At 42.3% G+C, this 13,338-nt stretch overlaps 1 protein-coding gene across 1 annotated transcript in view; it reads left to right on the top strand.

Annotated features, from left to right (window-relative positions):
* LOC139653790 (A disintegrin and metalloproteinase with thrombospondin motifs 18-like) overlaps positions 1-13,338 on the top strand; it is a gene marked incomplete at its 3' end in the record, with an annotated part of 45,302 nt that overhangs the window by 27,380 nt on the left and 4,584 nt on the right. The window contains 5 exon segments of the mRNA XM_071530771.1: positions 1,429-1,534; positions 3,990-4,127; positions 4,236-4,389; positions 7,955-8,050; positions 9,231-9,379. Of these exon segments, the coding sequence (XP_071386872.1) occupies positions 1,429-1,534; positions 3,990-4,127; positions 4,236-4,389; positions 7,955-8,050; positions 9,231-9,379 (643 nt within the window).

Genomic DNA, 13,338 nt, shown 5'->3' with positions numbered 1-13,338 from the left:
GGAGGGCCTGGTTTACCTAGGTAATGTTTTCCATGTCAGTGAGTGAGTTCACAGTTATTTCTGACCCAGATTTCGTCAGTGTAGTTTAACATGTTTAACTGCCGACTCCCTTTGTCATGGTCACAGTCATAAAGTATATTGATGCGTCCACTGTAGGTGCTCTTTGTTCCTTTGGCCCATCTGGGGAAAGTGCTGGCATGAGAAATGTAAATGACAGCGACCAGCAGACATTTTCATCCACTTGTCAGATAAAAACGGGCTGCGGAGGCTCCTAATCCCACATTTAGGATCAGCTGTCTCCCTGCTAATGCCATCAGCCCCACTGTGAGCACTAAACTGACCGGAGATCAGTGTCTAGGAACAACCTCGGCGATAAGTAGGCCGGGGCTTCTGAGGTAGCAGATTGCGACGGGTGGGAAATCCCCCCTCTTTAGAGTTGAAGCACACATGGAGGCACACTCATGCATATGTGTGTGTGTGTGTGTGTGTGTGTGTGTGTGTGTGTGTGTGTGTGTACGAACATATGTGACAGGCATTTGTTGTCTGCCAAGTCTTCCAGAGGTTTCAAACCACAAGAACGTGCTCAGAGACTCAGAAGAGAGAGAGAGAGAGAGAGAGAGAGAGAGACAGAGAGAGAGACAGGCAGAGAGAGAGAGAGAGAGAGAGACAGAGAGAGAGACAGACAGAGAGAGAGAGAGAGAGAGAGAGAGAAAGGCCTTGGTGTGATTATGCTCTTTGTAACACAGTATCACATTTACAGTAATAACCCTGAGTCGCTCTCCCTGGGCGGCTTTTGCACATCTGAAGTTGGTCCTGATTAGCTAACATTTTCATAAGTGCATATCCGTGAGCGGCTATGATATGGAGTATAGACCCATAACTCTGTCTGTGACAAGTTATTTTGTGTTTCAACATAATGTATAACACAATACAGGTGTTGTCACTGACATATCTTTCTGTTTCTGTTGTCAGACGACTGCGCAAGTCACTGTGATCGAGGGTCACAAAATGCTAACAGGCTAACAAAGGCTAACACTAATTTCTGGACTGTTAGCATGTTGTGACCCGCGATAAATCACTTTTTTTTATAGTGTTGCAGTCGTCTGACAACAGAAACAGAAAGATATGTCAGTGACAACACCTGTATTGTGTTAAACATTATGTTGAAACACAGAATAAGTGATCACAGACAGAGTTATGGGCGACAGAAAGTTGGCTTTTTAGCATTGCTGGCAATTGCGAGAACCGAGCTATACCCTGTGGAAGTATGGCAGCCATGTTTATTCTCTGTACCTCATGCTTTACCTCGGAAGTCGGAAGTCGGAGTGTGAGGTTCTTCCGACTTTCCGAGTCTGAAATCCGACTTCCCAGTTCAAGTGGAACGTACCATCATTACCTACCTGACCTCACTTCTCTGTCTCTGCGCAGGCTTTGCCCCCATCAGCGGCATGTGCAGTAAGTACAGGAGTTGCACCATCAACGAGGACACAGGACTCGGACTGGCTTTCACCATCGCCCACGAGTCGGGACACAAGTATGTTGCACCCAAAAACTGTATCATGACAAGCTTGTAACAACTCACTTGACTGGCCTCTTCATGAGCGATGACGGGGACTGCAATATGTTTTTTGATGAAACATTAAGGATTATGCTTCAGTTAAGGACACCATATCACTTATATCACAGTAGCAGAGATGGGGACTCGAGTCACATGATTTGGACTCAAGTCAGACTCAAGCCACAAGTTGAATTGCTTGAGACTTGACTTGACTTGGGTTCTGGTGACTTGGGACTTGACTTTGACTTGACTTGAAAAGGTTTCTAAAGTCTTGTGTGATTCCACCAGACAACTAAATTTCATTTCTGCTCTCTGAATTTGTATGGAATGATTGAATTTATTGAAGTTGAAACTGATTCTAGAAATCAAACTCATGATGCTCTTAAAATGTTTTTCTTCTAGATATTTAGTTTTCTTTAAGATATTAAATTGATACTGGACTCTTGATTTGTTCTGACTTGACTTGGTGTTCTACATTTAGACTTGAGACTTGACATTAATGACATGGACTCGACTTGGACTTGACTTGGTATTCTACATTTAGACTTGGGACTTGACTTGAGACTTGTGCCTCAAGACTTGAGACTTGGGACTCGAGCAAAGTCGACTTCGTCCCATCTCTGCACAGTAGTAAAGCTGCTTTCCCTGTCAAACTTGACAATAGCAGCAATTGCAGTACACTGGTATCGTTTCACTGTGCTGCAGCACTTCTCATAAATCATCCATACATCAGAGCGACATTCTGCCCATAGACTTGATGAGAGATGAAACAAAGTGTTTCATTTCATTTTTGTGCTGCACCAGTCTCCTTCTTCCTCCAAGCTGTATTTTATAGGCTTAGAGCTGTGTGTGGGCATAATGAATCTATATCAAATGAAATAAATGTGGGCTGATTTAAAGAAACAAATAACACTGTGGAATAATAGCATTACGTTAGAGCACTACTTCATCCTCTCCGTGACAGTTTATGAGAGAATAATGGAAACCGCCACGGGCCAGACGGCGCTGTGTTTGTGTTTACACGTTTCCATTGAGATAGGTGGCCGTTCGGTTTTGATATTTGTTAGATTTTTCATGTTGCGGTAACGCTTTTCGGTCTGCCTGGCAGCCTCTCAACACAAACTGGGAACAACCTGTTTTCCTTAATTCGCCCAGCTGCTAACATGTCAGAGTATCCGTAATCTGCAATATCTTAATGACTTTAGCCAACCGCATAGGAAGCATGCCCAGAAAAATGCAGACTCAAAATTGCTTGCAGGCCAAAAACTGTTAATCACTGACAAATTGAGAAAGATGTAATCGCTAAACACATGACACGGTCTTGAAAAGGGGAGGGCAGGGAATTGTAGTTATGTGCAGCAGCAAGCTAGTTCTCTTTTTAGACCAAGAGTGAGATTTTGTGAGGAATCAATGCACCACAACCTGCACAAAGATCTATTTGTATGTGTACTGTATATGTGTGTGTATGTAGGCTATATATGTATATATATATATATATATGTGTGTGTGCAGTGCGTGTATGTGTAGGTGTATATATATATATATATATGTATGCATATTATACCCCCCTTCTTTTTTTTTTTCTTTTTTTTCTTTTTTTTTTTATATTTATTTATATATTTTGCCTTTATTATTGTTGCACTTTACCGTGTTCTGTCAATAAGTAATACCTAGGACAATCTCAATATGTTTCTGATATCTATTCCCATGGACTATGTACTACAGTTATACATTTACTACTTAATTAACCCAGCCTAATTATGTAAATGTTCTCATTAACATACTATAGATGTTTTATAGATAACAGGCCAAACAATGTTGTACTATTGATAACTTGACACTCACATACACAAAACTTGTGCATCTAAATTTATTCATTTATTTATTTATTTATTCATTTAGTTTTTTTTTAAGAAGCCTGAGAGGGGGAATGGGGAAGGGGAAAGATAGCAGCCAAAGTCATGTATGGATGAATCAATAAAAAATTGGTCACAAAAAAAAGATCTAGTTTTATGATCAAGATCTATAGTAATGTCCAGTGATGTCGTGTAAAATAAAAATGTGGGAAAATGCTGAGCTCCAGTGGTTCTCAAAGTGGGGTCCGGGGTCTACCAGGGGTCCTCGAGGGGGTTCCAGGGGGTCCCCAGCAAACTGATGAATTGTTAAACTTCAGCATTATTTCATTTACAAGAAGTGAACACAATTATAGAATGTAGAAGTGTTTTGATCATAGTGTCTCTGTTGTCTCTCTGCCTACAATACAGACAGTCATGGAACTCTGGACAAAATCATATCTGACAATATAAAATATTCTCAGATTTGGGTCCAAGAGAAAATATCTCATCAAATGGGGGTCTTTGGCCCTAATGTGGACTAAATTAGATTTTCTTTTTAGATTTTTTCCTCTTCTATCTCCATCTCTTTTCCCCAGCTTCGGGATGATCCATGACGGGGAGGGGAACCCTTGCCGTAAGACGGAGGGGAACATCATGTCGCCCACTCTGGCCGGAAACAACGGGGTCTTCTCCTGGTCGACCTGCAGCCGACAGTACCTCAGCCGCTTCCTCGGGTTGGTCTCACATACACACACACACACACACACACACACACAGTTGAACTTGTGTTTCAGTCGTTGCGGTGTCCCTGACTGATAAGGGCGGCTTGTTGTGTTTGCCAGGACGGCCCAGGCGTCCTGCTTGGTGGACGAGCCCAAGCAGCTGGGACAGTATAAGTACCCGGAGCAGCTTCCGGGACAGCTGTACGACGCAGACACCCAGTGCAAGTGGCAGTTCGGCTCCAAGGCCAAACTCTGCAACCTGGATTTCGTCAAGGTGAGATATATATATACAGTATATCCTTTATTTAACCAGGTAAAAGTCTCACTGAGATTAAAATCTCTTTTTCAAGAGTGACCTGGCCAAGAGAGCATTGTTACAACAATAGACACAAACAATACAAACAGACAAATACAACTGTCACACACTACAAACGAGAGAACACAGTATCCAGTTAATATGCAATACAAGGCCAAGGACAAAAATCCAGTTATGATGCCTAAACAAATACAATTTTCTAAAACGATTTCAGTCAAGATTTAGGAGCAATCACATTGACCAAGAGTACTATTTTCTCAATCCTTTAAAATTGATTGAAATTCTCCCATAGTAATCAGCTCTGACAATTTCAGGTCCTTCTGTACATTATTCCAGGAAGAAGGGGCAGCGTGTTGAAAAGCTTTTTTTGCCTAATTCTGTTCTAACTCTGGGGACCAACATCTGTAGAACATCTTGAGAGCGCAGGCCATATTGATTTTGGTTTTTACACATGTATGTACACAGATAAGGAGGAACCAGCCCAAGGAGAGATTTATATATAAAAGCCAACCAATGTGAAAGAGATGGACACTTAGCAGCAGCATACAGAGTACAGTGGTGTAGGAGATTGCCACAGCCAGTAATAAAACGTAAAGCACAATGGTATACGTATCCAACTTCTTTAGGCACAGGTCAGGTGCATTCATAAAGAGCAGATCACCACAGTCCAATAAAGGTAAAAAAAGTTCCCGAAATCAAGTGTTTCCTTTCCTGTGAGATATTCACGTTTGTTCTTGTTTTATTTACACTGCAAAAAAAATGACAAGCTGTCCAGTGATCTTGTTTCCAGACCTGTCCAGCTTATTTTGTGTTTTATAGTTTTAGTCAAATTCTCTCACTGCACTGGCAGATAATCTTGCTGGTTTCAATAGATTTCACTTGACATGCCACTTCTTTCAAGAAATCATCTTAAAACAATGAAGAAAATCATGAAACAAGAAGCTTTCTCCAAGACAGTTTCACTTTTACCAAGTAAAAGTGCTGTTTTTATCCACCTTTAACATGACTGTGCTCATACTGAACCTGTATCATCTAGTATTGGATTTTGTCCACTCATGTTGTTTAACTGTATTGGATATGCTTTTTATCACAATGATGCTTTTAACTATTGAATGTTATATTATTCTAGGACGCCTAACAACATCAGGCAAAGGGACTGCCCATGAAAACTAGCCTTTGGCTAACTTGGGTACTAATGTACATTGTCACTTTTCAAAGAAAATAAATTGAAATTGAAAGTAAATGTCCTGAAACAAGTTACATTCTCCTGAAAAAAGGCCTAATTTGTTGAAACCGGTAAAACGATCTGCCAGTGCAGTGAGATGATTTGACTAAAACAAAATCTTAAAATAAGCTTGATATGTCCAGATACAAGCTACAACAACTGAACAAGGCTGTCAGTTTTTGCAGTGTGCTTCATAGTGACATTTTAATGAATGGGTTTAAATGGGGTCATTTGATAGTTGCCCAGGCCCAAGAAAAAAAAAAGGAAAGCTGCAGTGAAAAGAAAAACAAAGCACTGTGTTTTGCCTTCATTTTGCTTCTGGTTTTACATGTGTGTGTGTTCCCTTGCCCGAACTAAAACCCACTGGATGCAGCTTTAATGAGAAGGCCGACCCTGGTCATATAGGGGCCGGTGTGTTTTACAGCGCTAACGAGGCAGTGCTAAACCTGCACTTGATTCATTTGCATGATCTTTGTAGGACGACCTATTCTCTGCCCCGAACCCCCACATTTAACCCTCCATTAAAAGCATTCCAACTCGTGAATGAACCCCCTCCTTTTAAGCTAAATGGTCTTCGTATAAGCCTTTATTATAGGTGCATTCATTTAGACGCACATTCACATGTTAATCCTGTGTAGATTAGCCTGGGGTCTCCTCTAAGAGGTTGTGCTTGCTGGGAAATAGTCTATATGACGGATTAGTACACATGGCCTAGCCTGGGCTATTCACCGCCTCCCTAAATCCTTGCTATGTTTCCCTGACAGTAGATCAAATAGTACATCTACGTTTCTTAGGCTTCTATGCGAGTCTGTGGTTGGGAAATGAACCCACACGCTGATTAACAGTGGATTCGGGGAGTTCATTTCACACGTTTTTTCTCTCGTTTTGTCCCTGATGGGCTCATGTAGACTGATTCGCGGAATGCCGGTGCGGCTGTGAACCACCTGCATGGTGTCAGGGTGGCAGATTAGCACGGGGACACAGATTCAAACACACACACACACACACACACACACACTTGGGTTCTGTCTCTCTCACTCTCCCTCCTCTCTGGTTTCCCTCTCCCCTTGCCAGATGCAATCGGGCGGGTTGCCAGCCTCCGCCGCCCGTCTCCCGAACCCCTGTTCTCCCCGTGCACTCGCTCACTCCGTCTCTGTATTGTTGGGGACAAATGGCACATACAATTATAGCCCGTTTCATTAAGGGAAGCACAGTGATTCGATTTGACACCCGGGCTTTGTGGAGCGGCTTATTGCCGGTTATCGTGGCGGTGGGGGCTGTCGACCGGCGCGATGGTGGTCCCGGCGAGGGGCAGGTGCTGGAGGGTCAGAGCTTTTTTTTTTTTTTATGAAAGGGGGGCGGGGGGGCGGAGAGAGACGGGGGCGGCGGAGAGGCCCAAAGGGGAGCGTAGCTTAGCATGAAGTGAGATTTCGACCCCTGGGAATCGATTCAGTTTGGGAACGGGAATCAATCTATTTAGATCATCTGGGAATATGTGAATATCTCATTGGAGTCCATTTATTTTCAACTGTGTCGACTCAGTAAAATCATCATATGGACTTCTATTCTCTGTCGTTTTTCAATAGATCAGGTATAGCGGTGAGATTGAAACCTATGATTAGAATAGTCATTATTAATGTTCTCTAAATGGGATAATTCCTTTTGAAGTCAGTGATAGTGAAATTAAACAATCGCTCAATTCACTGAGGACCCAGTGGAACCCCTTCAAGGACCCCTGGGGGTGCCTGGACCCCACTTTGAGAACCGCTGCTTTACAGTTTAAGTCATAGGTATTCCCTCGTTCTCAATAAATTGACCAGAATTAGAGCTGGGCAATATATTGATATTATATCGATATCGTGATATGAGACTAGATATCGTCTTAGATTTTGGATATCATAATATCGTGATATGGTATAAGTGTCTTTTCCTGGTTTTAAAGGCTGCATTACAGTAAAGTGATGTCATTTTCTGAACTTACCAGACTGTTCTAGCTGTTCTATTGTTTGCCTTTACCCACTTAGTCATTATATCCACATTACTGATGATTATTTATAAAAAATCTCATTGTGTAAATATTTTGTGAAAGCACCAATAGTCATCCCTACAATATTGTCGCAATATCGATATCGAGGTATTTGGTCAAAAATATTGTGATATTTGATTTTGTCCATATCGCCCAGCCCTAACCTGAATAGGAATTAACACCCGCTCTGTTGTGATGTTAATGTCCAGCATCTGATAGACATCTCATCCATCATATACTGTGTGTGTGTGTGCGTTTGATTTGTTCCACAGGACATCTGCAAGTCGCTGTGGTGCCACCGCACGGGGCACCGCTGTGAGACCAAGTTCATGCCGGCTGCTGAAGGCACCAGCTGTGGTCCTGACATGGTGAGGAAGGCTCTGCTTATTCTTATGAAGAACACCAGCAGTGAGTCCACCATTCAGTTGACTGCCACTAGCCTCACTGATGAGCTAATTAGGCATAATACGTACATTTCTCATGATACGTATGGACATAACGGTGTGTAATATGGCCTGTATAGGAACAAGCACAACAGACAAAAGAAGCAAGAGGAAGAACACAGAAAGAAAAACACTTTGCTGAAGTTTTACTTAAGTAGATGTAAAGTTATTGGTGTGAAAATCTGCTTAAGTAAAAGTAAAACGCGTCTCATTTAAAATGTATTGAGTAAAGTTACCGAGTTATATTTTACAAAAGAGAACATTGTTAGATGTGATATTTTCCATGCAATTCTAAAAGGCTGAGAGGACAGAGTTCAAACTAGATTCTTAAAATTACAAAACTTTACAAAATAAAGTAAAGCCAGATTACTCTTCTCAGCTGACTGACCGTTCACTGTGAATGGCTCCACATTTGGCCAGTTTACAACTGTCCAGTGTCTGATGCAGTGCTTATGGAAATCTTACAAAATCTGTACTCTGTAATGAATGTGATTTAAAATGTAGCATAGCAAATGAAGTACAATATTTCAGTCAAAACAGGCAAAATTGCTTGTTAAAAATACTCAAAAAAGTACAATAACACGAAAAAACTACTCAATTTACAGTAACGCCATATTGTAATTGCAGTAGTGTTGTAGTGTCATTGTAATTTGTTACTTCCACCCTTGCTGACAATCACACACACACACACACACACACACACACACACACACACACACACCTGCGGAAGCATTTTGTGTGAAGTGTCCCATGCGGACGCAGCGCTGCTGTACTTCTTTACATAGCGAAAGATGATATTTAGAGAGGGAGAGAGGTGGTGATGTGTGTGAGTGCAGGGTTTGGCATGGGTAGGCCCAGGTGTGGTGCTCAGTGTGTGTGTGTGTGTGTGTGTGTGTGTGTGTGTGTGTGTGTATTTTGGCTCCAGCTAGAGAGCCTGGTTGTCCAGGTGTGGCGCTGGGCAGTTGTCCAAACCAGGAACCTCAGGCAAGACGCCCAGCCGCCAGCGCTCCAGTACTGATATGAGCGCTATTTTTCACGTTTCTTTTTTTCTTTTCCTCTCTCTCTCTCTCTCTCTCTCTCTTCTCTCTCTCTCTCTGTATTTCAGTGGTGTCGGCGGGGTCAGTGTGTTAAATACGGGGAGCACGGTCCCAGGGCGGTCCATGGCCAGTGGTCGGGCTGGTCCCAGTGGTCCGACTGCTCCAGGACCTGCGGGGGCGGGGTCATGTACAGGGAGCGCTCCTGCACTAGCCCAAGGTAAACACACACACACACACACACACACACACACACACACACACACTCACCCACGTCTTCTACGGGCCAAACGCCTCGACCTTCTCATTCCTCGCCCTCACCTCTTTTCATAATGCTACTGCATATATTTACACAGTCAAACACTCACAGACAGACTATATTAAAGAGGCACACACTCTCCTTCTCAGCTTTGTGTGATTCATGTTGTCATATTGGGCGCTTCTGCATTGAAAATGTGCTGCTGCAGTTTGGTTCCAGAAAGCAATTCTTGAAGGCTGCATGTCCCCAAATCCTTCCTCTCTGAGCACCTGAAAGCACCGTCTGCCAGGTAGCTGTCAGTACACACACACACACACACACACACACACACACACACACACACACACACACACACACAGTGCTCTCATCAGTCAGGCTGACAGTCCAGACAGACAGACTATCTCTCCCGGTGCTCCAGACAAGCCAAACCTCCTAATAGTATGTTCTTTTCTCTGCAAGCTGCCAAGACGGTCAGGAAAGCGTCCTCTGCTGCAGCTCACTCACACCGACATTATTCTCAGACACAGATCCCACCGCGCATATTTGTCTGTGAAGTGGCGTGTGCGTGTTATTACGCACACGTGAGACGGGTTTCTCTCCGTTTTAATGTTGTGCCACAGACGTACAGGCTCAATCCCTACTAATTATTCCCCATAGCAATTGTGAGATATGTTTGATGTTTTTGAGCCCATGTGTCCCCTACATATATTACTACTACTACTATATATATACCGCATTTCCTCTAATAGTGGCCAGTAGTCAATTAAAAGCTGGGTCTCCGATAATGGCCGGGGGCCGTGGTCGACATGAACAAATAAAGGCCGGCCCCAAATACAGGCCGGGGAAAAAAACACAGGAAAAAACAACAGTCGATACCGGTAAACTCCTGGTGCCTGTTATATAATGTAACTGTAGTTTGTAGTAACGTACAAGTGCCACAAGATGGCTGGAGCGTGCCGTCGTCGATTACCGTAATTATCGGTAATGCATTGCAGTAACAAAAAAACGGCTACCTAATAGGGCTGAACGATTTTGAAAAAATATCTAATTGCGATTATTTTGACTGATATTGCAATTGCGATATGATTTGCGATATTAGAGGGAATGATCATTTTTACATCATTATTCTCATTTTCATTGAAAAACGTATTAAAATGATTATGGTGTGATTTTTGCGGGGATCTGTACCAAACAAAGATGTTTTCTTAAGTCTGTAGAATATGATGTGTAGGCCAGGACATCTCTGCAGCACCACAATATTTACTTTAAAATGGTATTTTGACACATTTTGCCTTTAACAAATATTGCGCCTCCTGCGATTTGAAAATTGCAGTAGGCCATATTGCAATTTCAATAAAATTTTGATTAATTGTTCAGCCCTACTACCTAACGAACCCCAACAGAAGCAGATCAGAAAACAAGGAGGCTTCGTACTAAAATATGAGCAAATATACTTATCAAACAGAGGGAATTAGAAATAAAGGCCTGTCTCTAATATAAGCCTGCTTTCAATAAAGGCCTGGTACCCTCTGCAGTTGAGGTAAATAAAGGCCTGAGCCAATATTAGAGGAAATACGGTATTTAAATCAGGAGAGACTATGTTGAATGCTCAAATGAGAACTTTATTTAGAAGCGAAACATGATGGAAACGTTGGCGTAAGCGACATGGAGGAACTCCTCCCATTCGTGAACTTAGGAGTACATCTGGGATGGATGTAGGAATTAGGAAGCCCCGCCCCCCCGGGGAGTTCCTCTGGAGCCTGGACATTGGTGGTGATGGGGTGGAGGAGGGGGGGCGGAGCTAAGCACGGCGACTGGAATGACAGCAGCATACAGCATAGATCTGTGAGTAGCATAGTAGGTGACGTGTTTATACTCCCGTCACGACGATTGGCTCTCTGAAAAACAGAGGGAAGTGACGGCTAACTCTGATTGGTTCTCTGGAAAAAAGAAGTGTTCACCAACTCTAACTGGGTAAAGAGAAAGCATGAATGAAACTAGAGAGATGTGGGTGGATTTAGGTAGCCTTCCTGATTTAAATTACGTAAACTTCACTACTGCTAGCACTGAAGACTGACATCCCGTCACAGCTAAATGTGAGTTTTGAATAGATTTTGTAGTTTTAAAGTATTATTCATGTTTGTGTTGCTTGGAATGGTGAGTGTCTTATCCATGAAGAACATTTTTTATAGCAGTTTCCTCAGAACTGTAACACAGGAACACGGACGATGCGAATCCAATTACCGATCTTTTTTATTTTCCCTTTTGGGAGCCATTGCCAACAAAACCCAAAACAAATTCCTAGACAGCGCCTCTCATGTTCTTCTGTATGACACTAGTTAACGTTTCTATCCAACTGTCAAGCGGATTTCAAGCATACCTTTGAGATTTGCAAAAAAAAGAAATTATGAATTAGAGGTACCCTTCCATCAGCTGAAAAATTGAGAAAAAGTCTTGTAAGAATTGATTAGTATCGGACAAAAAAACTATTCTAATACACCAACTAATGGACATACAATCACGCCTTGAACATGGGAACAACAGCCCATATGAAATGTCTGGGTTGTGATGGACAGATATTCGACAAATGCGTTTCCAATGCAACACAGACACACACACACCCATACACACACACACACAGAGCCTTCCAGCAGGATCATGACTAATGGATAACATCCAAGGCCACTGCACCACTTTGATTGGTGGACAGATCTCAAACTTCATTGCCAGAATCTGGAGGATTCGCTGATTGGTTTGTATTGTACACCGTACTATTAATGATTGCCATCATTTAGGAATTAGTCATAGCAAGTTAGATCATAGTGGCATGTCATATCCAATGCAGGCTAGATTCTGTGGCCATGTCTTCAATGTATGCACACAACTTTGTGTGTTTCTGGGTGTTTATGTATGGGCTTGATGTTCATGCTATATACCAGGTTATTGGGGATACTGTCTCAATTAATGGTGTCTTTTAGCCGAGCAGTCACTATGTGGCTTGAATATCAACATGAGCTGATTCCATCTTTAAATCATATAGTCATTAATGATGCTTCCATGGTTGTTCAAATAAATAAGATACTCAGAGGAAAAAAGAAGTAAAAATCCACTCCAGAGGCACTCTCCTCTGTATAAAGTTATTATTATTATCTTCTTTTTCCCCTACATATGGACTTGCCATATTTCCAAGAAGCACATTTGAAGCCCATGCAGCGTTCCTCATCTGATCGACAAATCACTCGAAATCTACACAGAACCACTATAGCATACGTGACATGGCTAGAAATATAGCTATTAATGCATGAAAGACAGGCCGATTTCAGTGGGTGAATGATAAACTCATTCATTTGCAGAATGCGATGTTAGATGCTTGTCCATCCCGTTGAATATCTAAATTTGGGCACACTTCTGTCTGGCTTGCAAGGCTAAAAATGGAGCAGTTTAGAGAGGAGACTGAATGATGACTTAAATATCATAAGTCTTTGATCATTAATCTTTAATCATCATTCAGTCTCATCTCTCTCACTATTAGAATCTGTGCTAATTAAGCCCAGATTTGCTGCCCTAGTGCCATTTTCTATGACACTAGGGCTGGAAACATCTAAGAACAACTACATGGGACTTTTATCCCAATGTTAAGTGGCTTAATTGCTTAATTTTACATCTTTTTCTCATCATATCCATTCTATAATTGAGTCAGATATTGGAGGTTCGCTATTACAAAGTCCCACTGAATCGTCCTTTATTGCTCACTCAGCTGAGCAGCTGATGCGGTACCATCCTGTCCGTCGCGGCCGACTCTTCTCTTAATCCCTGCGAGGGATCAAAGGCAGAGACAGAGGCAGAGAAGCCCTCATATGATACACATTATACACCGTGACCAGCGGGCGATAAAGGGCCACGGAGCCCTCTAATCCAGG

The sequence above is a fragment of the Centroberyx affinis genome, unplaced genomic scaffold, assembly GCF_046629955.1.
Source record: "Centroberyx affinis isolate AG114_WGS23_722 - 3 ecotype Tasmania unplaced genomic scaffold, CSIRO-AGI_Caff_v1 ptg001973l_1, whole genome shotgun sequence".
Lineage (NCBI taxonomy): Eukaryota > Metazoa > Chordata > Actinopteri > Beryciformes > Berycidae > Centroberyx > Centroberyx affinis.
Note: the sequence above shows the minus strand (reverse complement) of the source record. Positions and strands in the feature narration are given on the sequence as shown.